Source organism: Rhinoderma darwinii, chromosome 8 (genome assembly GCF_050947455.1).
Source record: "Rhinoderma darwinii isolate aRhiDar2 chromosome 8, aRhiDar2.hap1, whole genome shotgun sequence".
Taxonomy (NCBI): Eukaryota; Metazoa; Chordata; class Amphibia; order Anura; family Rhinodermatidae; genus Rhinoderma; species Rhinoderma darwinii.
The window spans coordinates 106,402,221-106,429,090 of record NC_134694.1 but is presented as its reverse complement, the minus strand read 5'-3'; the positions used below and the strand labels follow the sequence as shown (position 1 = coordinate 106,429,090).

General features: G+C 41.3%; 1 protein-coding gene across 1 annotated transcript; it reads right to left on the bottom strand.

The window, feature by feature from the left end:
• Window positions 1-1,810: 1,810 nt before the first annotated feature.
• LOC142659724 (cytochrome P450 2B11-like) lies at window positions 1,811-26,870 on the bottom strand. The gene is made up of 9 exons (XM_075836148.1): window positions 26,623-26,870; window positions 10,492-10,654; window positions 10,253-10,402; window positions 9,201-9,361; window positions 8,893-9,069; window positions 8,470-8,611; window positions 6,860-7,044; window positions 2,825-2,966; window positions 1,811-2,628 (listed from the first exon to the last, which is right to left on the bottom strand). Exons 1-9 carry the CDS (start codon window positions 26,836-26,838, stop codon window positions 2,444-2,446), a joined length of 1,521 nt encoding a protein of 506 aa, XP_075692263.1. The 5' UTR covers window positions 26,839-26,870; the 3' UTR covers window positions 1,811-2,443.

The following is a 26,870-nucleotide window of genomic DNA, read 5'->3' as shown; positions in this document are numbered from 1 at the left end:
GACAGCAATAATAGATCTGCCAAGTGTGTCTGACTGTATTATATAACATGTATTGTATGTGGATTGAAAGAGGTAAAAATAAATATTTAGGTAACTGTTTAGGTACAATGGGGTATGTTGAGCAACCCCTCCTTTTTTCTTTTGCTAAACCTCACCTGCTTTTACGGCGCTTTTTTGCAAAAATTGAGCCAGAATTCTGGCGCTTCTAGCTTAGTAAATGCCGGCCAATGTATTTGATGAAATTTATTTCCTATACACTGACTCACAATTTACTCTTTTTAAAATACGTTCTATGCAACATATATGCCAATTGTTTCTAAATTAATCTTCCCACTATAGATATTTATAGAATTTCTATGGGATATGTCATAAATGTCTGAATGGGCAATCACTGATCCACTGATCCCATATTATAGTATATAGGAGATCCAGAAACAGCCGAGCATGAGAGAGAGTGACACATGCACAGCAATCTACTCACTGGGAATGGACAAACGGAAAACCGTGTTCTCAGGAAGAGTAGGGATCCCAGTGATCGCTATTCCCAAGAAGATATATTCCAAGAATGGAAAGAAAAAAAAAGGACACCCAGCTAACATGCCCCTGCCGCTCAGTACTGGGGAACACCTGATGAGACCAGCACTGATGAGACCAGCACCAAACACCCCCTAGTTTAAACACCAATTTTTGCACTTGAGGGAGGAGCAGGTCAGCACGGGACCTTATTTTTCTGGGCTACGTTGCATACAGATGAAAGGGAATATCACTGCAGGATCAGACTACACCGGATTTTATTGTAGTCTGTAACCATGGAGACACATACAGTAGGTCTGCATTGAAGTAAAAAGATCCATGTTTTAGACTTCAAAAGGGGCTGGTATGCATATTTTTCCTGAAGTGTTGCTTTTCTGGATAGTTTTGGGGGCATTCCCAGTTGGAACAGGGATGGAGTCTAAAATGTTCTGCAGTTTTAGCACAGCAATAATTGCTTTCTTTGTATATTTACACAGTATTATTATTATTTTGCCAATGTATCAAGAAGTTGAGTGATTTAGTAATGACAAATGTTAAAAGCAAAAAAAAATATTTTATTTAAACAAACATAAAAAATAAAAATTGTATTTGCACATAAATAAATGGGTTTCCAATTGTGGGTGGCAATTATAAATACACAACTCAATGTATTAACAAATACACAAAATAATTAAAAAGTTAGTGCTCCATCAAATTTAATTAATTATTATGTATTCATTTTAATGTAAAGTTAACAATATTTCTTGAAATACAATAATTAATGGATGTTAAGAACATTTTATGCAAAAAAATTATATCCGTTTTCCAGAGCCTTATACATCGATACATCCCCAGTCCTCATATCTTAGCATAGCTAGATATATTTTCTTGTCAGGAGCCTGAGGAAGCTGGGTAGGAATCCCTGTGAAGCTTAAAATGGAAACTGCTAGGTAGATTTGCCATTCGGAGACCTCGGAAAACTAGATAAAAAGTGGGGTTGTAATATAGACTGAAATTCAGCTAAATGCTAAATTTACCCCCTCACTCCCAAATTATACCATATCTAGGTAGATTTGCCTCTCAGAAATATGGAAAAGCTGCACAATGAATGAATGTTCACATTTTGCTGCGTTTTTTTGTGTTTGTTTTCTGTAATTTTTGTAAAAATAGAAAAAATGTAATTAGGCGTTTTTACACAAAAACACTGAAAAAAACCAATAGCAGAAATGCAGCAAAAACATGTGAACATACCTTAACAGACACCACATTGAATCCATACATACCTGTCCTGTATTTGCATTTTTTGTTTTTTAAGGTTTAGGGACTGTTTAAAAAACAAAAAAAATAAAGCCTTATAAAATAACAAAGCAAAAAAAACATCCACTGTTTAAACTCAATACTCAATATATAGTAATTTGATGTTAGGGCGATTTTCTACTTCCAATTATCCCCCTCCCTTTACAAAAAAAAAATTATTATGCTACAATATATCATACTATTAGCAACAGTCTGAGGTTATTTTATGAACCCAAAAATATTTTGTTTAAATAGTTATTTGCAGCTTAATAAGTGATAAAATATCTCTAGGATATACCATCACTTCATGATCGTGAAGTTCTGACCTCTGGGACCCCACAATCCCCCCCAAAAAAGGGACAGAAGCCCCTTTTTTTTTACAAAGTACAAGGTGCCTTCCAATCAGTTTGAAGCTGTGCAGGAAAAACGATGGAGCCCCTTCATTCTAAGGTTCGTGGGGGGCCCGACAGTTGGACCGCTACCAATCAATAAGTGATGGCAATGGCATATCCTATCACAAAAATCTTTTACAATAAATATAGTCATTTTATTCTAGTTAATCTCATATACAAATTCTATCAAAAGTGTAAAACAGGTAGTTAGAATGTGAATGGTAAACCATAGAGGTAAAATATTAGTGACGAGGAACGACAGACATCTTGTAGCAACGGGGCAGATGGCCTGCGCTGCTACACTCAGGACTTAAGTCTAAGTCCTCTCTAGACACCACTGTGGTCAGGGTAAAATTCTGGAGGATTGTGGTCAGGAATAGAAAGAGTTCCATACGCGCTAAACCTTCTCCCGGACACATTCGCCTTCCTGCAAAAGAAAGAGACATTATTACGTTTATTAATTCAAAAATTTCTCGGCTTCTCAAGTTTTTAGAAAGATGAATTGTATATTCAATTTACAACCTAGAAGTAAAGACCCAGCTTTCGTGAAGGACTTGACTTTCTAAGTAAATGAGAGATTCCACAAAATAACAAGTCTACGCCAACCACCAAACATATTTTACCTGCAGAGAACGGCATGAAAGCTGCATATTTCTTCAATGCCCCCTTATCATCCAGGAACCGATCCGGGGAGAAGAGCCCTGGCTGTGGAAACTGTTTAGGGTCATTCAGTACAGTGGTCAATAACGGGAAAACTTCTGTACCCTGAGGTTTAAGAAGGGAGAAGGGGGTTATTATTTTTATTAGTACAGAGTGTTCCTAATATTCTTATATACCATAATACATGTGACCATTGTCTACATACAGTGGAGCTAACTATTATAAGGGATAATCCAGGGGCGGACATACCGCATGTGCAGCCGGTGCAGCTGCACAAGGGCCCCGCGTGGGAAGGGGGCCCGTTCCTCTGCTGGCCGACTCAGTTCTCAGCTGCGCGATGCTGAGGACTGAGACAGAGGCCCGTGGACCACTGGCGTAGCTATAGGGGTCGCAGCGGTCGCAATTGCGACCGGGCCCCGAAGCCAGGGGGGCCCACGGCCCCCCGCACCACATCAATAAAAAGTTACTATAGTAACTCGGGCCGCGGGCCCCTGTTACTATAGTAACATACTTTACTTACCTTCCTGGTTCCGGATCGCAGCGGAGGTCCTGACGTCAGGCGCTGTGCGCAGCACATGACGTCACAGCGCTATGCGCCGCGCACAGCATCGAGACGACAGAACTCCCGCCGCGGCCGAAGAGGAAGGTAAGATAGCCCTGACTGGCTGGGTCCGACTCCTGGGACCCGCCAATCAGCTGTTTTGAAGGGGCCGCAGCACTCGTACGAGAGCTGCTCCCCTTCATTCCTGTCACTTCATTCCGGTCACACTGTGAATCGGTTTCGGCGATTCACAGTGTGGGCGAGTAGTGAAATGAAGGGGAAGCAGCTCTCGTACGAGTGCTGCGGCCCCTTCAAAACAGCTGATTTGCGGGTCCCGGGCGACACATCAGCTATTGATGGCCTATCCTGAGGATAGGCCATCAATGTTTAGGGACTGCACAACCCCTAAGCCTACGATGTAGCAGGCTTAGGGGGCCCATGAGACAGGATCACAGATTGTGTGATGCTGTCTGCTGGGCCCTGTATCTAAGCCAATCACATGGTAGGCTTAGATACATGGCCCATGCGTGATCCTGTCTGCTGGGCCCTGTATCTAAGCCTACCACACTGTAGGTTTAGATACAGGGCCCCAGCACACAGTAATCTTATACTGTATAAGATTACTGTCTGCTGGACCCTGTATCTAAGCCTACCTTGTGGTAGGCTTAGATACAGGGTCCCACAGACAGTATCACACATGGGCCCTGTATCTAAGCCTTAGGGTATGTGCACAGACACTAATTACGTCCGTAAGTGACGGATGTATTTCGGCCGCAAGTACCGGACCGAACACACTGCAGGGAGCCGGGCTCCTAGCGTCGTACTTATGTACGACGCTAGGAGTCCCTGCCTCGCTGTGGGACAACTGTCCCATACTGTAATCATGTTTTCAGTACCGGACAGTTGTCCGGCAGCGAGGCAGGGACTCCTAGCGTCGTACATAACTATGATGCTAGGAGCCCGGCTCCCTGCAGTGTGTTCGGTCCGGTACTTGCGGCCGAAATACGTCCGTCAATTCCGGACGTAATTAGTGTGTGTGCACATACCCTAACACATGTGTTACTAATCATTTTTTGTGTGTTTTCTTACAGGTTCGGTCGTTGGACTACGGCGGATTCCAGGACTACTTCGATGACAGCTTTTTTTTTTATTAATAAAATGGTTAATGAGGGTTGTGTTTTTTTTTTTTATTTCAATAAAATATTTTTTCTATGTCTTTGTGGTTTTTTTTAAACTATATTACTACCGCCTTAGTAATGGCCGCCGGCTGATTGACAGCATCCATTGCTAAGGCAGGGCTTAGTGTTAGCCGGTGCAGAGGCTAACACTAACCCCCTTTATTACCCCGGTACCCACCGCCACCAGGGGTGCTGGGAAGAGCCGGGTACGATCCAGTACCTGACCATCTGTAGTGATGGTCGGCCACTGGGGTGGCCGCAGGCTGGTATTATCAGGAGGGGAAAGGCCAGATACAGTGGCCCTTCCTACCCTGGTGATGCTAGGCTGCTGCTGCTTTATTGTATCTGGCTGGTTATGAAAATGGGGGGGACGCCACGTCATTTAAAAAATAATTGGAAAGAACGATGTCGGGTCCCCCCCAATTTTCATAACCAGCCAGATACAACACAGCAGCAGCAGGCAGCATTACAAGGGTGGGAAGGGCCACTGTTTTTGGCCTTCCCCAGCCTAATACTACCAGCCTGCGGCCACCCCGGTGCCTGCCCGTCACTACAGCTGGTCGGGTACTGGTTTGTACCCGGCTCTTCCCAGTACCCCTGGTGGCGGTGGGTACCGGGGTAATAATGGGGGTTAGTGTAGACTCTGCACCGGCTAACATTAAGCCTCGCCTTAGTAATGGAGGTTGTCAATCAGCCAGCGGCCATTACTAAGGCGGTGATAATAAAGTTTAAAAAGATACAAGCACATAGAAATTTTTTTTATTGAAATAAAAACACAACCCTCATTAACCATTTTATTGAGAATAAAAAAAACGCCGTCATTGAAGTCCTCGTATCCGAAGTCCAACAACCGAACCTGTAAAAAAAACACAAACACACAAAAATAATCAGTAACACATAAAGAAGCAAAATTATTATTCTTACCTTTCCTGGGTCCAGCGCTGGAGCCGCAATGTCAGCGAGCTGGGCCCTGTATCTAATCCTATCATGTGTGATACAGTCTGCTGAGCTGTGTATCTAATCCAATCATGTATGATACTGTGCTGGGCCCTATATCTAATCCGATCATGTGTGATACTGTCTGCTGAGCCACTGTATCTAATCCTATCATGTGTGATACTGTCTGCTGAGCCACTGTATCTAATCCTATAATGTGTGGTACTGTCTGCTGAGCCACTGTATCTAATCCTATCATGTGTGATACTGTCTGCTGAGCCACTGTATCTAATCCTATCATGTGTGGTACTGTCTGCTGAGCCACTGTATCTAATCCTATCATGTGTGGTACTGTCTGCTGAGCCACTGTATCTAATCCTATCATGTGTGATACTGTCTGCTGGGCCACTGTATCTAATCCTATCATGTGTGATACTGTCTGCTGAGCTGTGTATCTAATCCTATCATGTGTGATACTGCCTTCTGAGCCACTGTATCTAATCCTATCATGTGTGATACTGTCTGCTCAGCCACTGTATCTAATCCTATCCATAGTTTATAGGGTCGTAGTGCTATAGATATGCTATGCTGTCTCCTATACACACACTTTTTTTTGGGGCGGACACATATGTATTGGGGCTATTTCCCGGACATTTTAAGCCCTGAGGGTATGTTCACACGGCAGCATCTGTTACAGCTGAAATTACGGTGCTGTTTTCAGGAGAAAACAGCACCGTAATTTCAGCCGTAATGGCATGTGCAGGCGTCTTTTGCTGCGTCCACTACGGAAGTAATTGAAGCTGGTTTTCCATGGAGTCCATGGAAAACGGCTCCATTTACATCTGAAGAAGTGACAGGCAGTTTTTTACGCGCCGCCTTTCGACAGCGGCGCGTAAAAAAAAATGACCATCGGCACAGAACATCGTAAGACCCATTCAAATGAATGGGCAGATGTTTTCCGACGCTTTTGAGCCGCATTTTCGGATGTAATTCAATGCTAAAACGCCCAAATTACGTCCGTAAATAGTGTGTGTGTGAACCCAGCCTTAGTGACGCCCCGGCTGCTAGTGCTGCATTGTTGGGTCACTTAGGAGACCCAGCGATGCAGCTGAAAGCGGACCGTCGGCCATGAGAAGTTTGCGGGGTGGGGGGGGGGGGGCCCTGGCACATTATCTGCACAGGGGCCTTTTGCAGTCTGTGTCCGCCACTGGGATAATCTATAGGAAGACAGCAGCAAATGACCTCCGATTCTTTTTGATAGATAAGAACTTCACGCGTAGACAGTAGCTAAAACTATGTGTGCCAGCTTCCATCCCTTTTTTGTCTTAGCCCAGAGTTTTTACCTTGGGGATAGTATAACCTCGAAATGAGACATCCTCTGTTGTGGCGTGAGGAACTCCTGTAGGAATAATATCACTGAATCGCTGGATCTCATAGATTACAGCCTCTGTGTAAGGCATCTTGGTTCGATCTTCTGCTGATGGACAACGGTCACCTATCACACGTTCTATTTCATCCTGGATTTTTGCTAAACAAAAGCAAAATTCTAATTAATTGGTGTGCATTATCATCAGTGGAAAATATTGGTCATAGAGAGAGAAGATATCTTTGTACGAGAACTGGTTGTATAATTTACTATGATGGTTTATTAATAAATGACCATAAAAATTAATGGTGGAGGTAATAAACAGTAAATTGTTAGATTATAGATAACCTTCTGTCGGTTTAGAATACAATTCAAGTGTAAAGATAATTTTAAAGGGGGTAACTAGTTTAGAAAACCCATTTTCATATACCCTATTAGAGAATTATGAGTTAATAGAGGAGGGTCCCCTGTTCAGGATCCTTATCTCTTGGCCAGAGTGTAGAGCAGTTACAAAGAACGTTTTCGCTCTGGAGGACCTGACATGTCCAGCATTACACAGCCAACCCATTAATGTGAATGAGCACTGTGTAATACTTCATTTCCCCTGCGGTGGCACTGCAGGAAAATGTAACACTTAGGGTATGTTCACACGACCTCTTTTCAGACGTAATTCAGGCGTTTTACACCTCGAATTACGCCTGAAAAGATGGCTCCATTACAACTGAAAACATCTGCCCATTGCTTGCAATGGGTCTTACGATGTTCTGTTCAGATGAGGTGTAATTTTACGCGTCACTGTCAAAAGACGGTGCCTAAAAATACGCCCGCATCAAAGAAGTGCAGGACACTTCTTGGGACGTTTTTGGAGCCATTTTTCATTGACTCCAATGAAAAACAGCTCCAATTACGTCCGTAAAAGACGGCGCGAAAAACGCGAGTACTTGCCAAAACGTCTAAAATTCAGGAGCTGTTTTCGTCTGAAAACAGCTCCGTAATTTCAGACGTATTTTGCGTTTGCTTGTGAACATACCCTCACTCCCACGTTTCCACACAGATTAAAGCTGATCGCTGGGAGTCCAAACAGCTTATTGTTAAAGGAGTTTTCCACTTTCTGACAACTGATGACCTATCCACTGGATAGGTCATCAGTATATGATCGGTGCGTATCTGACCCCCGGACCCCGCACCAATCCGTCACTCCAGCTTCCGCCGGGTGCCGAACGATGTTGCTGGAAGTAGATGGCTCCGGTCAAAGAATAGCGGCCGAACTGTAGTATTGCAGCTCTGCTCCTATTCAAGTGAATACCGTAGGAGCAGAGCTGCAGTTCTGCCTAACGTCCACTATGCAGTGGTCGGGGCCATCTGCTTCCGGTTCCAACTACTGCATTCCGTTCCAAACATCCGGTGCATGGAGGCAGCTGGAGTTGCGGATCGGTGCGGGGTCCGGATGTCGGTCACTCACCGATCATATACTGATGATCTATCCAGTGGATAGGTCATCAGTTTTCAGAAAGTGGACCACCCCAATAAGGAAACCTTCTAACAAGAAGAGATTTTTCAAAGCAGAGACCCCTTTAACTTTTGTACCTTGAATTTCAGGATATTTTAGTAGAGCAAGGAAGCCATATCGAAGGGTGGTACTGGTAGTCTCTGTCCCGGCAAAGAACAAATTCATTGAAGAGGCTACAAGATTCTTATTATGGAATTCTGAGGCCGGATTTTGTTGATCCTGTACAAAGATAGTTTAAAAAAAACAACTGTCACTTATGTTTTGAATAACTGTAGTTTACTAAACTAGATGGATGGCTGATTTGTACATGTGGACCACAGTAAAACGTATGTGATGAAACAACTATTGATAAGTATCATGTCCACTCAACAATCAAGATCTCTGGTCAAGAAGGGATCTTGTACTGTATATTACATATATTATATTGATATTGTTCAATGAAGTCTCAATGAAAGTTCCCAAAAAGAAAAACCCAAAAATAAGAGTATGTTGTCTCTTACCTGTTGCATCTTAACCAGAAAGCAATCAATAAAGTGCCGTGTAGAGTCAGCATTAAGTGTGTCCAAACTCTCATCCACCCTCTCTTGAACGAATGCTTTGACATCAGTCAGATATCGTATACCTTTCTGGTGAGGACCAGGTAAATGGCGCAAAAGCCGATGGAAGTAGTAGAAAATCTACAATAACAAAAGTGGTCAAGTTAGTGAGAGCAGATTATCTTTATCGAAAGGTAATAAAATAGATCTAGTGTCAAAAAGTCTTTAGAGGTAAGTCACAAAAACAGTAAAAGGTAGACATTGGTACTCACCATACCCCATCCAGAATTCATGAATCGAAGTGCCCCAGTGATATTTTTGAGAAGGGACAGAAAATGTTCATCGTTGTAACTAAACCTTTTGCCAAATACAATAGAGCAGATGATGTTGGATATGGAACAACCAAGAAGAAAAGTAGGGTCAAATGATTTCCCTATGAAGATAGATAAAAAACAAATATGAATAATACTATCTAATAAAATAATTTGCCGTATACTTTTTTTTACTGTATGCCTCTGTATATAGAGTGTCAGTAGGGGTCCCTAAGGATATGTTTGGTGTACTGTATGTGCCAGAAGCTTTCTCATAGCAAATGCCAAACTTACTGTAAAACCAAAATATGATCGAACCCTTAAAGAGGCTCTGTCACCAGATTATCAAATCCCTATCTCCTATTGCATGTGATCGGCGCTGCAATGTAGATAACAGTAACGTTTATTTTATTTTTTTAAAACGATCATTTTTTGGCCAAGTTATGAGCAATTTTATATTTATGCAAATGAGCCTTTTTAATGGACAACTGGGCATGTTTTCTCTTATTTCCAACTGGGCGTGTCTTGTGTTTGTAACATCTGGGCGTGTTTACTTGTTTTACTAGCTGGCCGTTGTGAATAGAAGTGGATGATGCTGACATATGATGCTGACAAACACTTCTATTCACAACGCCCAGCTAGTAAAACAAGTAAACACGCCCAGATGTTACACACACAATACACGCCCAGTTGGAAATAAGAGAAAACACGCCCAGTTGTCCATTAGAAAGGCTCATTTGCATAAATATAAAATTGCTCAGAACTTGGCCAAAAATGATCGTTTAAAAAAAAACAAAAAAACGTTACTGTTATCTACATTGCAGCGCCGATCACATGCAATAGGAGATAGGGATTTGATAATCTGGTGACAGAGCCTCTTTAAATGGTTTCTAGTCAAGCTATTTAATATGGTAGACAGAAGGCAAAATATAGGAGATCTATTATTTGCCATGACTGGAATGACTAGTTGTGTGATATAGAAGATAAGTATGGCACATTAAATATTTCCACACCTTCAGTTTTGCTGAATTCTTCCACAAGAAACTGGGCCTCCTCCTGGATTCTCTGCTCTATACTCCTTTTACCCATTCCAAAGTTTCTAAGGGTGGTAAGTGCAAAGCGTCTCATTTGCTTCCAGCGCTCCCCATTGCTGTCTATGATTCCTGAAAGGGAAAATAATCATTTGAGATTCCTAAAAATGACAAGTCAACAAGAGAATTCCAAGTGGACAACTAATGATAGGACTTCTTACCATATCCTTTGATCACAGATTCAACTAATGGCCTCCTCCCTCTTCCACTGAATACATCCTTGTGGTCTATTAAGGCCTCTTTTACCATATCATATCCACAAAGCATCACAGATGGTTGAGATCCAAAATATACAGTAAATATTGGGCCATATTTTTCCTGGAACTGCATAGACAACCAAAATTGAGGTCAAAATTCAAATATTTGTAATGTACTTTAGACAATTATTCTTGTAATTTAGACATTTTAATCTAAAGCTATTCTGTGTGGTGTAGTATGGAGGATCTCTCAGTTCTCCTGTGTGGTGTAGTATAGAGGAGCTGTCAGCTCTCATGTGTGGTGTAGTATAGAGGATCTGTCAGCTCTCATGTGTGGTGTAGTATAGAGGATCTGTCAGCTCTCCAGTGTGGTATAGTATAGAGGATCTGTCAGCTCTCCTGTGTGGTGTAGTATAGAGGAGCTGTCAGCTCTCCTGTGTGGTGTAGTATAGAGGATCTGTCAGCTCTCCTGTGTGGTGTAGTATAGAGGAGCTGTCAGTTGTCCTGTGTGGTGTAGTACAGACGATCTGTCAGCTCTCATGTGTGGTGTAGTATAGAGGATCTGTCAGCTCTCCAGTGTGCTGCAGTATAGAGAACTTGTCAGCTCTCCTGTGTGGTGTAGTATAGAGGAGCTGTCAGCTCTCCTGTGTGGTGTAGTATAGAGGAGCTGTCAGCTCTCCTGTGTGGTGTAGTATAGAGGAGCTGTCAGCTCTCCTGTGTGGTGTAGTATAGAGGATCTGTCAGCTCTCCTGTGTGGTGTAGTATAGAGGATCTGTCAGCTCTCCTGTGTGGTGTAGTATAGAGGATCTGTTAGCTCTCCTGTGTGGTGTAGTATAGAGGAGCTGTCAGCTCTCCTGTGTGGTGTAGTATAGAGGAGCTGTCAGCTCTCCTGTGTGGTGTAGTATAGAGGATCTGTTAGCTCTCCTGTGTGGTGTAGTATAGGGGATCTGTCAGCTCTCCTGTGTGGTGTAGTATAGAGGATCTGTCAGCTCTCCTGTGAGGTGTAGTATAGAGGAGCTGTCAGTTCTCCTGTGTGGTGTAGTATAGAGGAGCTGTCAGCTCTCCTGTGTGGTGTAGTATAGAGGAGCTGTCAGCTCTCCTGTGAGGTGTAGTATAGAGGAGCTGTCAGTTCTCCTGTGTGGTGTAGTATAGAGGAGCTGTCAGCTCTCCTGTGTGGTGTAGTATAGAGGATCCGTCAGCTCTCCTGTGTGGTGTAGTATAGAGGATCTGTTAGCTCTCCTGTGTGGTGTAGTATAGGGGATCTGTCAGCTCTCCTGTGTGGTGTAGTATAGAGGATCTGTCAGCTCTCCTGTGAGGTGTAGTATAGAGGAGCTGTCAGTTCTCCTGTGTGGTGTAGTATAGAGGAGCTGTCAGCTCTCCTGTGTGGTGTAGTATCGAGGATCTGTCAGCTCTCCTTTGTGGTGTAGTATAAAGGATCTGTCAGCTTTCCTTTGTGGTGTAGTATAGAGGATCTGTCAGCTCTCCTATATGGTACAGTAAAGAGGATCTGTCAGCTCTCCTATATGGTACAGTAAAGAGGATCTGTCAGCTCTCCTGTCATGTCTAAGTAAATATTTGCATTCCTCATAAAATTACAGTTCTGTAGCATCTGATCTAAAAACTCTGTGTTGTACCATTCCTCTTTTATAACTCCTGGAATTATATGAATAAATTGACAACTGGGTGCTACCGTTTACCTTGTCAATAGGGTGTGTACCTATAGAGTTTGACACTGTCAGCACTGATTGGAGGATAACACATTTAAAATACAGTTGAGTTAAGGGCCTTTTACACTGGCCGATAAGCAGCCGTTGCAGTGAGCGCCAATCAACGAGACATCGATGATCGGCGCTCGCTTGCTCCTGTCACACGGAGCTATGGATGGGGACGAGCGGTCGTAACTCCGATCGCTCGTCCCCATCCATTATTATCATGTCGGCAGTGCGTCTCCCTGTTTACACCACGAGATGTGCTGCCGATAATATTTAACTTTTTTAAAACTATACAACCAGCAGATGATCGAGCGTTTGCTTGGTCGTCTGCTGATCGTTTCCCTGTTTACACAGGCCAATTATCGGCAACGAGCGTTCTATGAATGCTCGTCTGCCCGATAATCGTCCTGTGTAAAAACCCCTTTACTGTGGAGTTACTTTCAAAGTGAAGAAACCCCTGGCAATGACACAGCATTGCTGCCAGATAGTAAGGTTCTGAACCTGGCACATCCCTCCAGAATATCACTTCAGGTCAATGTCCCTGGATCGTGTTCACTCTCCTGCGCTGATGCTATTCCAGCTCGATAGTAATACAAATTGTGTTTTGGCTTTCTTTTATTTGTATCACATTAAAGTAAATTATTTTCCTAGCGACATTCTCTAGAACTTGTATATGTTCTTCACTGGTCTAGAGTAATTTACAGCTTTACACATAGACTCTTAACATTTTTTGATTTCAACATACAGTACATGACCTAAATGTCAAAAAGCCAATCCCAATATTTGAGATCGAGAAAAATGTCGGAAGTTCAGGGCGTGCTACCACCAAGGTGAAGGGATCAAATGGAGAATAGCTGGAAGCTGTTTATTTAAAAAGACAACACGTTTCAAGAAAGTACTGATCTCTTGATCAGGTCATAAACAAATTAAGTAAAAACATGGTTATGTAAATCCTAAATGGTAATTATTTGATTCAAAATCGACTACCGTTTTGTGCATACAGCTCCCATGCAGACCTATGTGTCCCCATGTTAACAGACTATAAACAAGCCCTGTGTAGTCTTATCCTGCAGTCATCCTTGTCTCCTACTTCTTGTTAGCATATATTCTATACATCAGCAAGAATTAGTGGACAGATGGAAGTATGAATGCAGAATAAGACTGCACACAGGGTCTTTGTATAGTCTATAACCATGGAGACACATAGATCTGCATAAGAGCTGTAAATGCAAAACGGTTGAATATTTTTAATCAAGACTATTTGAAAAGTTGCTGCAATTTTTATTTTTAAATACATAGGAGCAATAAAAAGAAGTTGGTTGCAAAGGTGGCTATAGCCAGAAATAGTAAGTTCATAAATAGTATGTTTTCTGAATTCCCCTAGACTTTCGTGGCTACATTACTAACTAGCTAAATCAAAGTGACTTAAATAAGAAGTCGATGTGAGCAGGGGTGTACAGTGGTTAGCAAAAAATATAATGAAGCCCTACTAGTTCTTACCATGGCACTGGTAGGAGAGTGGGGCAGCGCCAAATCGGGCTGTGCAATCTGTATTGTAGGTATGGGTATGAAGAAGTTTAATTGATGAATTATATATATACACACACACGAATATAGCAAAATTGGGGTGGAGGAAATCTGGGCTCGGTCTCCAATGATAATTATAAGAGCTGTTTTTGGGGGCTTTCTATCCTATATTCTATATAAGAAATGTAATTTTAATATTTGTAATTTTGAAGTATTTTGAATTCTTTTTTGTCTACTAGATTTTTTTCCAGGATTAGCACCACACCTGTCAATGGTCAGTGTCTGGTATTGCAGCTTATTCCCATTCATGTGGGTTTCTGGGGAAAAAAAAACCTGTAGATCCTTTTGCCTGATCCTAGACAACCCCTTTAAATTAAAGAGAAGATTTACCTTTACACATTTTCAAAAATTTCAGAAGATGTCACTGATGGTATCTTGTGCCCTGTGACCTCTACAGACTGCTAGAATGAAGGGGCCTTGGCCTCCTCCCTACCTCTGAGTCTCTTGTCTGCGTGTCCCATTAATTTTGTAGGACTTTGTTTTTTAAATTTATTTCTTTATTATTATTTTTCAACATAACATAAACAACAAAAAAAGAAAGCAGGTTACTTTTTTTTTTCTCAAACATATTCACATCTTACAATAGATACAACATGTATTTCAAATATCCTTTCATTAATCGACAATATAAATAAAAACATTTAGGAGAAAGAGAAAAAATAAAAAAATAAAATAAAAATAAAAATAAAAATAAAAGTAAAAAAATAAAAAAAGGGGGGAAGGAAAAAGAAGAGAGGCAAGATTACAACATATATATATATACATATGTGTACACATACACACACACATATATATATATATATATATATATATATATATATATACACATACATACATATACACACACAAGGCATTTGCGATTCTTTCCCCAGGTACAGCTCCGCTAATTATATACATATAATTGGCAATGCAAGACTTTATCTATATAATCTACTATAGATCAGTTGCCTAGACTTGTTAGGACCTTACAACTCTATCTTGATATCTTTACGCCAGTCACTTAGATACACTTCCAATATTTATAGTCTAGAAAGGAAATGCTCTTGAGGCATTATAGACTGACCATAACGTCCAATCATTTAGAAATTTTCCGTATGAATTAGAACGAACCGCTACCATTTTTTCCATAGTATAATCAAATTGAATGAGATTAGTTAATTCAGTGATCGTAATGGGGTCTGAAGATTTCCAAGACCTGGCTATCAACAGTCTGGCTGCCAGAATGACATGTCCTGTTATACACCTTAAGTCTCTAGGAATGTCAACAAGACCAACAAAACACAAAGCCAATGCAGGAGAGGGACGAATTTTATACCTTAAAATGCTGGACAAAAAAACAAAAGTAATTTCCCAAAAGTTAAAGACTAAAGGACAGTACCACCACACATGCATGTAATCGCCTAGGATGCCACAATTCCTCCAACAAAGAGGAGAGTAGGAAGGGTTAAATTTCTTCAACAGTGTTGGGGTTCTATACCATCTAAGCAATATTTTATGTGCTATTTCTCTGTGACTTTCTCCCTTTGAGATTTTGGGGACCCAATTTATCGCCTGGTGCCACTCTGCTAAGGTAATAACCATATTCAGTTCTGCCTCCCATTTAAGCAAATACCCTGGTTTAGCTAATCTCTGAACATTAGAAATTGTAGAATAAAACCACGAGATGCATTTCATTTTAGGCGCAGCCGAGTTGAAAGCCACAAAAGCGCTTCTTGGGAATAGTAGCCCATCTAAATTTCTACTGTTTAGGATGTGACGGATCTGAAAATATTTGTACAAATCATGAGTGGATATACCATATATTTCAACCAATTTATTAAAAGGCAGCATTCCCTTTGAATCGTAGAGGGAACCGATCGTTTCAACCCCAGCTGCCTCCCATTTTAGTACATTTAATTCCGGTGTAAAGGAGGAAAGATACCGAAGGGGAAGTAACCGAAGGGGGTAACATTCAGACTTAGGCGTATGTGAAATCAAATATTGCCAAGAAGCTATAGAGGCAACAATAGAAAGCATGTTCATGTTCCTATACGGGCGGTTAGAATGATTTAGTGGCAAAAAAGAAATTAAGTGAGCCCCCGCTGTAGCCCTCTCAATTTCCACCCATTTAAGTTCGTTATGTCTACCCCACCAATGATAAATCTGGCTAAGAACCGTAGAGTGAAAATATCGCCTAATATCTGGTACCCCCATCCCCCCTAAAGACCAAGAACGGGACATGGTGGAAAATCGAATCCTAGGTTTTTTACCAGCCCATATGAAATCCGTAAGTAACTTTTGAAGTTTCGAGAGATAAATGATAGGAAGTGGAATAGTCACTGTACGGAATACATATAGTATTATAGGCAAGATCATAATTTTAACAATAGCAATTTTTCCGGCCCAAGATATCGTTGGTGTGGAGAAGCTATTCGCTAGTTTTGATACCTTAAGTAGAAGCGGGTGGTAATTCTTTGTAAATAAAGTCGAGCTCGAACTTGTAATAAAGGTACCTAGATATGTAATACTCTCTTCACTCCACTCAAAAGGGAAACGTGCAGATAACGCAATTTTTGTAACCTGATCCAATCCAATCCCCATCATTTTAGACTTATTTGAATTAACCTTGTAATATGAAATTTTGTTAAATTGAGAAAACTTATTTTCAATAGCAGGTAGAGAATTGAAGGGATCGGAAATCACCAAAAGCACATCGTCAGCATAAAGACCGACTTTGTGGGTTTTAGTCCCTACTTGGATGCCCTGAATTTTTGTGTTAGTTCTTATTGCTTCTGCTAGGGGTTCCATTGCTAGGGCAAACACAATTGGGGAAAGTGGACAGCCTTGACGAGTGCCGTTCCTTATTGCAAAGGGATCAGAGAGAAACCCAGCAGAAAAAACTCTTGCCGAAGGGGACGAATATAGTGCCAATATTGACGATTTTATACGTCCCTTAAGGCCAAAATGTTCAAAAAGTTGTGACAGATAACCCCAATGTATTCTATCGAAAGCCTTCTCTGCGTCTAAGGAAAGAAGCAGAGAAGGCGTTCTTGAGGTCTCCACACACTGAATCAAATTCATAAACCGCCGAGTTCCATCAGAGACCTGACGTCCCGCCACAAACCCAACCTGATCTGGGTTAATCAATTGAGGGATAATATGATACAATCTTTGTGAAAGCATTTTTGCATATATTTTAATGTCTGTGTTTAAAAGAGAAATTGGTCTAAAGTTAGCTGGTACTGTAGGGTCTTTGTCTGGCTTAGGGAGAGTAACTACCGTGGCCAGGAGCATTTCTTTAGGGAAAGCACCCTCTTCTGCTGCTTTATTAAATATCTGCATTAAATGAGGAGCTAGTATCTGTGAGTATTCTCTATAGTAGTTATTCGTATATCCATCAGGACCTGGAGCTTTATGAAGTTTAAGCGATGATATGGCTTTAAGTACCTCTAATTCAGTGAAGGGAGCCGATATGGCTGCGAGTTGAGACTGAGAAACCTTGGGCAGTGGAACTGAAAGGAGAAAATCCGCAATTTCTGACTGTGAAGGTTGGTATGTATTATCGTCCGAATGTAAATTATAGAGATTGTTGTAATAATCTCTAAACCGATCAGCTATCAACCTAGGATCTATTATTTTATTACCCTGGGTGTCAATAAGGTGAGTAAGACGGGAATGTGGGGTAAGCTTTTTTATCCTTTTAGCCAAAAAGGCGCCAGCTCTATTATTATGTACATAGGTATTCATTTGTAAACGTTTAAGATTAATATCATATTGAGTTATCAACAAAGACTGTAGTGACAAACGCAAAGACCTCAGTTCAGAAGAGTATGCCGGTGTGGGTGTAGTTTTATTTTTATCATTTATAATTGTTATCTTCTTGTTGATACTAAAAATTTCGTTTTCCCTTTTTCTCTTAGCCTGAGAACAGGCTTTGATTAGTAGCCCTCTCATAAATGCTTTGTGTGCATTCCAGACCGTAAAGGGGCAAGAAACTGAGTCGACATTTACTTCAAAGAAAGAAGACAATTCTTTAGACAATTTCATAGCATGATCAGGGTGGAGGAGTATATAGTCATTCAAACGCCACTGTGATGGATAGGAGAAAAGCATTTTTTCCTCTATATAAAGCGAAATTGGTGCATGGTCAGACCAGGTTATCTGTCCGATTTCTGAAGCTTTAGATTGTAACAGTGCCCTGTTATTTACCAAAAACAAGTCAATCCTAGAATAAGAACCATGTGGAGGAGAAAAGAAAGTATAGTCCCTCTCCCCCCCATGTTGACATCTCCACACATCGAACAGACCTTCCTCCACCAAGGTCAATGCAAAAGGAAAGGCTTGTCTGCTTTTAGTGGTACAATCTATATCTGGGTCAATAATCATGTTAAAATCTCCACCCACAACCAACATGCCTTGTGTTGCGCTTTTAATTTTAGATAGTATGGTAACCAAGTAGTGATGTTGGCGTTTGTTTGGAAAGTAAACATTAACAATAGTATACAGTATATTATTAATTTCACATACTACTCCCAGATATCTTCCTTGGGGATCGCTTATAAGTGATTTAAATGTAAAAGCGACTGAATTTTTAATAGCAATCATAACCCCCTTACGTTTAACCATACATGAAGATGTAAAAATGTGTGGAAAATATTTGTTTGAACACTTCGGACTTTTCTCCGCCTGAAAATGGGTTTCTTGCACCAATAAAACGTCACATTTTAGAGCCTTAGCTTCCCGCCACAACAGACTTCTCTTATAAGGACTATTAAGGCCCCTAACATTAATTGAAGAAAATTTCAATACCATGTCTACAGGTTAAAGAGCAAATACAGATAGGCGCCAAGAAACTCCCTACGAGCCTTAAAATTCTGAAATCAGTACCTTTGTTTTTAAGGAAAACCTTAAATAAATTAGTTTTCTGAAAACATAAGTTCAAAATTGCCCCATTATATAGATAAGTCATGTACAAGAGAGTACATACTAAAGAGACAGAAAAGGAAAGTAAAAAAAAATAATAATAAAAAGGAAAGAAGAATAAATTGAGAACAATCATAGTGCGAATTCCGCACTGCATTCTCTTTGGGAAAAAGAACCGATAACACAATTTGCTCAAGTAATAATATCAAAAAGAAACTAAAAATGAGTTAACCAAATGCAAAATGTATTGATACCATGTTATCCTTTAGTATGTAAACAACATATACATAAAGTATCAAGTCGTACGGTGTCTAGTGCTCACTGACTTCCATTCCAAAGGAAGTGTGGAAGGAAAGTTGGCCTTCCTAATTCTGTGAACATTTCCGGGTAAAGGAATGTTCCATTTCTGTAACAGGGCTATTCCTTCTTCCACAGACGTAGCAGTGACGAAAGTTCCATTATATGTTATCAACAATTTTGTCGGGGACCCCCATTTATACCTTATACCCTCGTCACGCAAGGTTTTCGTAACTTGAGAATACTCCCTACGGGCTTGAAGAGTTGCAGCTGAAAGGTCCGGGAATAGAAAAATATTTGAAAAAGGAGACGGAAGCGAGCCTGATCTTCTGGCCTCAAACATTAGTCTCTCTTTAATATGGAAAAAATGTATTCTAACCAATATGTCTCGAGACGCCTTTTCTGGTGCTGTTTTAGATTTTGGTAATCTGTGAGCCCGGTCAATTATCAAATCTAATTCTGAAAGTGATGGTATTATAGCGAGGAATATTTTTCTCACATAAGAAGTCAATTCTGTAGTCGGTATCTCCTCCGCTATGCCTCGAATTTTGATATTATTTCGCCTTGCTCGATCCTCGCTGTCTGAAACTTTGTGTTTGAGCCAAACAACGTCATTTTCCAAAATATTATGGGCATCCACTAATTCATTATGTGCGGTTGTGAAATCTCCCATCTTGCGTTCCAAATGGTCGGTACGCTCACCCAGGAGATTAACATTAGACTGTAGTTTGCTGATCAAAGATGACACACTTTTATCTATGCCCTTTTGTAGCAAGATTAGCATGCCTTTTAATATATCCACAGTTATGGGGGCGTCAGAGGAAGGAAACTGATTAATATCACAGGGTTCATCTGTTACTGATTCTGTCAGTGTAGTCTCATCCACCCTTAGAGATTTTTTTCGAGCAGGACTTTTAGTTGCTGGAGAGACCAAAGGAGAAAAAGAGTCCCCGCATGAGGCCCTGTCCTCATTTGATGTAGAGGGAGAGCCAGAGGCCCCATCTTCGGGTGGAACTTCGTCCTGTATTAGATCACGTATAAATATACTTGCGGACTGGCTCACACCATCTTGTATAGCATCAGATATTCCTGGCCCTAAACCAACTCCTTGGGAAAGAGCAGCATTAGAAAAATATTCTGTTAACTTCCTAGGTACAGTTCTACCCTTACGTTTAGTCATCTTAGCTGACCTTAGACTGACCTTTCTTGTTGGTACTCTAAATTTTTACCTGCTTTTCATTTTATGAATACTATATAAAAATTTAAGTAGCAAAAAACAAGAAACAAAACCAAAGGATCGGAAACGAAACAAATCCAGAACCAAATCCAGCCAAAGCAGCCTCCCAATTTCCAACCTCTAACCTTCAGCCACGTACAATTAGATATGGAAAAAAAGGCGGTTGGACACACGGTGGGGCAGGATGGAATACAGTTCAGCACAGCCAAGCACAGATACGGAGGGATGAGTTACAAAGTACAGTCACTTAATTAACTTTCCATCACTTTCAATATTTTCAGCATACTACCAGATCTCTTTGATTCCTCTTCCTGGCGCAGTTAATGCAAAGCACAGGTCAGCACAGCACAACACAGCACAAAAGATTTCCCTTCCAGGAGAGCCAAGACACGTGGTATCCTTGAGCCCAGCCCAGCCTCCTTACTAGTAGACAGCTGACAGATGATCGTTATAGCCGGACCTCGCGTTAGTGATGTTGCACTTCCCCAGTGCAGTTCCCCAACAGCTGGGAATCACCTCGTGGGGTATCCTACCCAGGGGCGCCTCTCTTCAGTGGACCTCGGCAGGTTCGACAACAATTACAGCTGGGCTCAGCAAGGTTGCTGGACATGCAATCACAACGAGCTCAGCAGACTTGACGAGCACCGTAGCACACACTGCACACACATCAGCAGAGACAAGCGGAAGCAAGCGGAGACAAGAGGCAACTGGAGATAAGGCAGACAGGATCGTAAATTCCTTAACCTTGAGGATCCTCACACTGGTCTTTCTTGTTTTCCCTTCACAGAAGGCCTCTCAGTTTAGGCAGCTCATTTAGCTCAGTCAGCGGCTCAGATGGTTGGTTAACATTGATTGGGCTCCATAGGGCAAATTGTGTCAGCTACTTCCTTCAGCAGCCAGCAGCCATGACCTCGGCGGCTAGGCTCCACCCCTCCGGCTAGGCTTGTAGGACTTTGAAGTCAGGAAACATTTATTCAAAGTACTTAGATAAACCAATCTAATGAATGGTGGGGTCACAGGGCATAGACCCCCATAAAATGACATACTGTATCTGATTAACCTTTACTGTAAGACTCCCTACAACAGCTGGTTCGCTGTAACGAGAGCCAGTACCCCCATGAAAGTGGGGGGGGGGGTACAAAGTCATCTCACCCAGCCAACCAATACCCTGCTCTATACTTATAAGGAGCAAGAACTCCGAAACAGCTGTCTACAGATGGGTATTTTTAGTTTGGCTGATATATCTAGTCAAGCTTCAAGGTTCTTTAATGGGTCAGACATTGACTTACAGAAGAGCAACCTATAAGTGACACTAGAAATTTTTCTTCTTCCTGGAGGAGAGCAAATTTGCATACTTTTTCCTAGGATGCATTGCCTGTAAGACTCTTTACACCAGGTTGATCTCCTTAACCCCTTCCCGCTCCTTGACGTACTATTACGTCATGGCAGCTGTATCGTTCGCGCTCCATGCCGTAATAGTACGTCTCGGGAGTAACGGCCGTTTCGGCCGTCCTCCCGACACATACAGGAGCTGTGACGCTGCTGTCTCGTACAGCAGCTGTCACAGCTCCTACAGCGGGGACCGATCGCTGTGTCCCCGCTGATTAACCCCTTAAAAGCCGCGTTCTATAGAGATCGCGGCTTTTTAGGGGTTAAGCTGCCATCGCCGGCCTGCTACGCGATAGCGGCCGGCGATGGTGACTATGGCAACCGGACACCAAACAATGGCGTCCGGCTATGCCATAGACGGAAGCCTAGTGGGTCCTGACAACGTCAGGACCCACTATGCTTGCTGTCAGTGAGTAGCTGACAGTTCTAATACACTGCACTACGCATGTAGTGCAGTGTATTAGAATAGCGATCAGGGCCTCCTGCCCTCATGTCCCCTAGTGGGACAAAGTAATAAAGTAAAAAAAAAGTTAAAAAAAGATGTGTAAAAATAAGAAAATAAAAGTTTTAAAAGTAATAAAAGTAAAAGTCCCACTTTTTCCCTTATCAGGCCTTTATTATTAATAAAAATATATAAACAAACAAATAAACTATACATAATTGGTATCGCCGCGTCCGTAACGGCCTGAACTACAAAATTATTTTGTTATTTATCCCGCACGGTGAACGCCGTAAAAAAAAATATTAATAAACCGTACCACAATCACAATTGTTTGGTCACTTCACCTCCCAAAAAATGGAATAAAAAGAGATCAAAAAGTCGCATGTACCTAAAAATGGTACTGATGGAAAATACAGTTCGTTACGCAAAAAATAAGTCCTCGCACGGCTTTATTGATTGAAAAATAAAACAGTTATGGCTCTTAGAATAAGGTAACACAAAAAGTGAATGATTGTTTACAAAACTTATTTTATTGTGCAAACGCCATAAGACATAAAAAAAACCTATAAACATCTTGTATCGCCGTAATCGTATCGCCCCGCAGAATAAAGTGAATATGTCATTTATAGCGCACGGTGAACGCTGTAAAAAAAAAAGTATACAAAAACAATAGTAGAATTGCTGTTTATTAGTCACCACGCCACCTAAAAATGGAATAAAAACTGATCAAAAAGCCGCATGCACCCCATGAAAACTACAATGGATTCCTCAAGGGGTCTAGTTTCCAAATTGGGGTCACTTTTGGGGGGTTTCCAATGTTTTGGCACCACAAGACCTCTTCAAACCGGACATGGTGCCTAATAAAAAAGAGGGCTCAAAATCCGCTAGGTGCTCCTTTGCTTCGGAGGCCGGTGCTTCAGTCCATTACCGCCCGAGGGCAACATGTGGGATATTTCTCTAAACTGCAGAATCTGGGCAATAAGTATTGAGTTGCGTTTCTCTGATAAATCCTTTTGTGTTATAAAAAAAATGGTATAAAAAGAGTAAATTTCACCTCTACTTTGCTCTAAATTTCTGTGAAACACCTAAAGGGTTCATAAACTTTCTAAATGCTGTTGTGAATACTTTGAGGGGTCTAGTTTCTAAAATGGGGTGTTTGATAGGGGTTTCTAATATATAGTCCCCTCAAAGCAACTTCAGAAATGAACTGGAACCTAAAAAAATAAATAAATGAGGCAATACTTCGCTTCTTACATTATACTGATAATGAGCCGTGCCCACTCCGAGATGACCCCAGTTTTGACCGTTTGTATAAACGGAGACCCCTATTAGACCGTTCCAGTGCCCGGTTTTCCCAAGCATACACCCCCGAGAAGTGTTTTTCTATTGATGAGTCCCTGGTACATTTTAAAGGGAGGGTTCAATTCCGCCAGTACCTGCCAGGTAAGAGGGCAAGGTATGGCGTGAAGATGTATAAGCTGTGCGAGAGTGCATCAGGGTATACCTACAGGTTTAGGATATATGAAGGAAAGGCCACCCCCAAACTAGACTGCATCCTGGACTACAATAGGTACATGGGAGGGATGGACTTGTCAAATCAAGTCCTGAAGCCCTACAGCGCCATGCGGTGTAGTATAAGAAGCTGGCCGGGCACATCATACAGATGGCTTTGTACAATGCGTATGTGCTACGTCGATGTGCAGGCCAGAGGGGAACTTTCCTGGAATTTCAAGATCTAATCTTTAGGGACCAGGAAGGGGGGGCGCATCGTACCAGGGCAACACTTTCCAGGAGAAGGTCCCCAAACCGGTGGAAAGGGAAAGAGTCAAAAGAGGTGCAGAGTCTGCTATAAGAGGGGGATAAGGAAGAACACAATATACCAATGTGACACGTGTCCCGAAAAACCAGGGCTCTGTATAAAAGATTGTTTTAAAATGTATCATACATCCCTTGATTTTCAATTTACCCTGATGCACTCCGCACAGCTTACCCCCCTCATCTTTCCCTTCTGAGCCCTGCCGTATGCCCAGGCAGCTGATAACAGCCACATGTAGGGTATTGTCGTACCCAGGAGAACCCACATTACAATTTAAGGGGTGTATATCTCCGGTGGCGCATGCTGGGCACACTATATTGGACACTGAAATGGCATATACATATATAAAATTGCAAATCTCACACTGCACCATCTGCTGCGCATTATCTTTTACACAGTACCTGTGGGGTCAAAATGCTCACTACACCTCTAGATGAATGTCTTAAGGGGTGTAGTTTTTAAAATGGGGTCACTTCTCGGGGGTTTCAACTGTACTGGTACCTCAGGGGCTTCTGCACACATGACTTAGCACCAGAAAAGCTCCAGTAGGCCAAATGGTGGTCCTTTCCTTCTGAGCCCTCCCATGGGCCCAAAGGGCAGTTTATCACCACAAATGGGGTATTGCCGCACTAAGGACAAATTGGGCAACAAAATGGGGTATGTTGTTCCTTGTGAAAATAAGAAATTTTGATCAAAAATGACATCTTATTGGAAAAAATATCATTTTTTTCATTTCACAGCCCAATTCAAATAGGTGCTGTGAAAAAACTGTGCGGTCAAAATGATAACAAAAACCATAAATGAATTCCTTGAGGGGTGTAGTTTCCAAAATGGGGTCACTTCTGGTGGGTTTCCATTGCTTTGATACCTCTGGGGCTCTGCAAATGCAACATGGCACCCGAAAACCAATCCAGCAAAATCTGGACTCCAACAAACACATAGCGCTCCTTTCCGTCTGAGCCCTCCCATGGGCCCAAACGGCAGTTTATCACCACAAATGGGGTATTGCCGCACTAAGGACAAATTGGGCAACAAAATGGGGTATGTTGTTCCCTGTGAAAATAAGAAATTTTGATCAAAAATGACATCTTATTGGAAAAAATATAATTTTTTTCATTTCACAGCCCAATTCAAATAGGTGCTGTGAAAAACCTGTGCGGTCAAAATGATAACAAAAACCATAAATGAATTCCTTGAGGGGTGTAGTTTCCAAAATGGGGTCACTTCTGGTGGGTTTCCATTGCTTTGATACCTCTGGGGCTCTGCAAATGCGACATGGCACCCGAAAACCAATCCAGCAAAATCTGGACTCCAACAAACACATAGCGCTCCTTTCCTTCTGAGCCCTCCCATGGGCCCAAACGGCAGTTTATCACCACAAATGGGGTATTGCCGCACTAAGGACAAATTGGGCAACAAAATGGGGTATGTTGTTCCCTGTGAAAATAAGAAAATTTGATCAAAAATGACATTTTATTGGAAAAAATATCATTTTTTTCATTTCACAGCCCAATTCAAATAGGTGCTGTGAAAAAACTGTGCGGTCAAAATGATAACAAAAACCATAAATGAATTCCTTGAGGGGTGTAATTTCCAAAATGGGGTCACTTCTGGTGGGTTTCCATTGTTTTGATACCTCAACGCCTCTTCAAACCTGGCATGCTGCCTAAAATATATTCTAATAAAAAAGAGGCCTCAAAATGCACTAGGTGCTTCTTTGCTTCTAGGGCTTGTGTTTTAGTCCACGAGCGCACTAGAGCCACATGTGGGACATTTCTAAAAACTGCAGAATCTGGACAATACATATTTAGTAGTGTTTCTCTGGTAAAACCTTCTCTGTTACTAAAAAAAAATTGAATAAAATTGAAATTCAGCAGAAAAAATGAAATTTGCAAATTTAATTTCCACTTTGCTTTAATTCCTGTGAAATGCCTGAAGGGTTAAAAAACTTTCTATATGCTGTTTTGAATACTTTGAGGGGTCTAGTTTTTAAAATGGGGTGTTTTATGGGGGTTTCTAATACATAGGCCCCTCAAATCCACTTCAGAACTGAACTGGCACCTTCAAAAAAAGGCTTTTGAAATTTTCTTAAGAATATGAGAAATTTCTGTTTATGTTCTAAGCCTTGTAACGTCCAAGAAAAATAAAAGAATGTTCAAAAAACGATGCCAATCTAAAGTAGACCTATGGGAAATGTGAACTAGTAACTATTTTGGGTGGTATAACCGTCTGTTTTTCAAGCAGATGCATTTAAATTCTGAAAAATGCTATTTTTTGTAAATTTTCTCTAAATTTTGCAATTTTTCACAAATAAAGACTGAATATATCGACCAAATTTTACCACGAACATGAAGCCCAAAGTGTCACGAGAAAACAATCTCAGAATCGCTTGGATAGGTTTAAGCATTCCGACGTTATTACCACATAAAGTGAAATATGTCAGATTTGAAAAATGGGCTCTGAGCCTTAAGGCCCAAACTAGGCTGCGTCCTTAAGGGGTTAAAGACAAACAGTACTCCCCGAGGGTAACCTTCTCTGTACAATGTATGACCATTAAAGAAAGACATGTAGCATAAATTAAGCCAAAAACATAATTATTCAATTAAAATTAATTAAAAATTTACGTAAAGCATTTAAAACAATTCCTTTAACTTTTTTTTTTTTTACCATTTTTGTATAAAACCAGCTTTCAATAAGTACCCCAATTGTTTACCTGCTGGAGTGAGAGCAAGAGCTCCCGATGCTTCACTTGGTGGATGTTACCAATGAATGGTAATGGAGGAGGACCTGGGGGCAAAAGGGTTTGATCCTTAGATTTTCCTTTCAACCATGTTGCACAGACCAGACATAGTAAGACAAGGATGAGAAGAGCTGTGGCAAAAAACATGTTCACTCTTGGTCTCTCCTGGAGAGTTGTATTGCTGCTCATCTTAGAGGTGCTCTTTTATACACCCTCATAGG

Bases quoted from the DNA above. Each gene is read 5' to 3' on its own strand.
- LOC142659724 (XM_075836148.1), bottom strand. From the start codon at position 26,838: ATGAGCAGCAATACAACTCTCCAGGAGAGACCAAGAGTGAACATGTTT. The intron at 10,655-26,622 runs GTAAACAATTGG...TTGTCTATGCAG, and splicing joins TCTTGCTCTCACTCCAGCAG to TTCCAGGAAAAATATGGCCC. The intron at 9,070-9,200 runs GTGAGTACCAAT...TTGTTATTGTAG, and splicing joins TGAATTCTGGATGGGGTATG to ATTTTCTACTACTTCCATCG.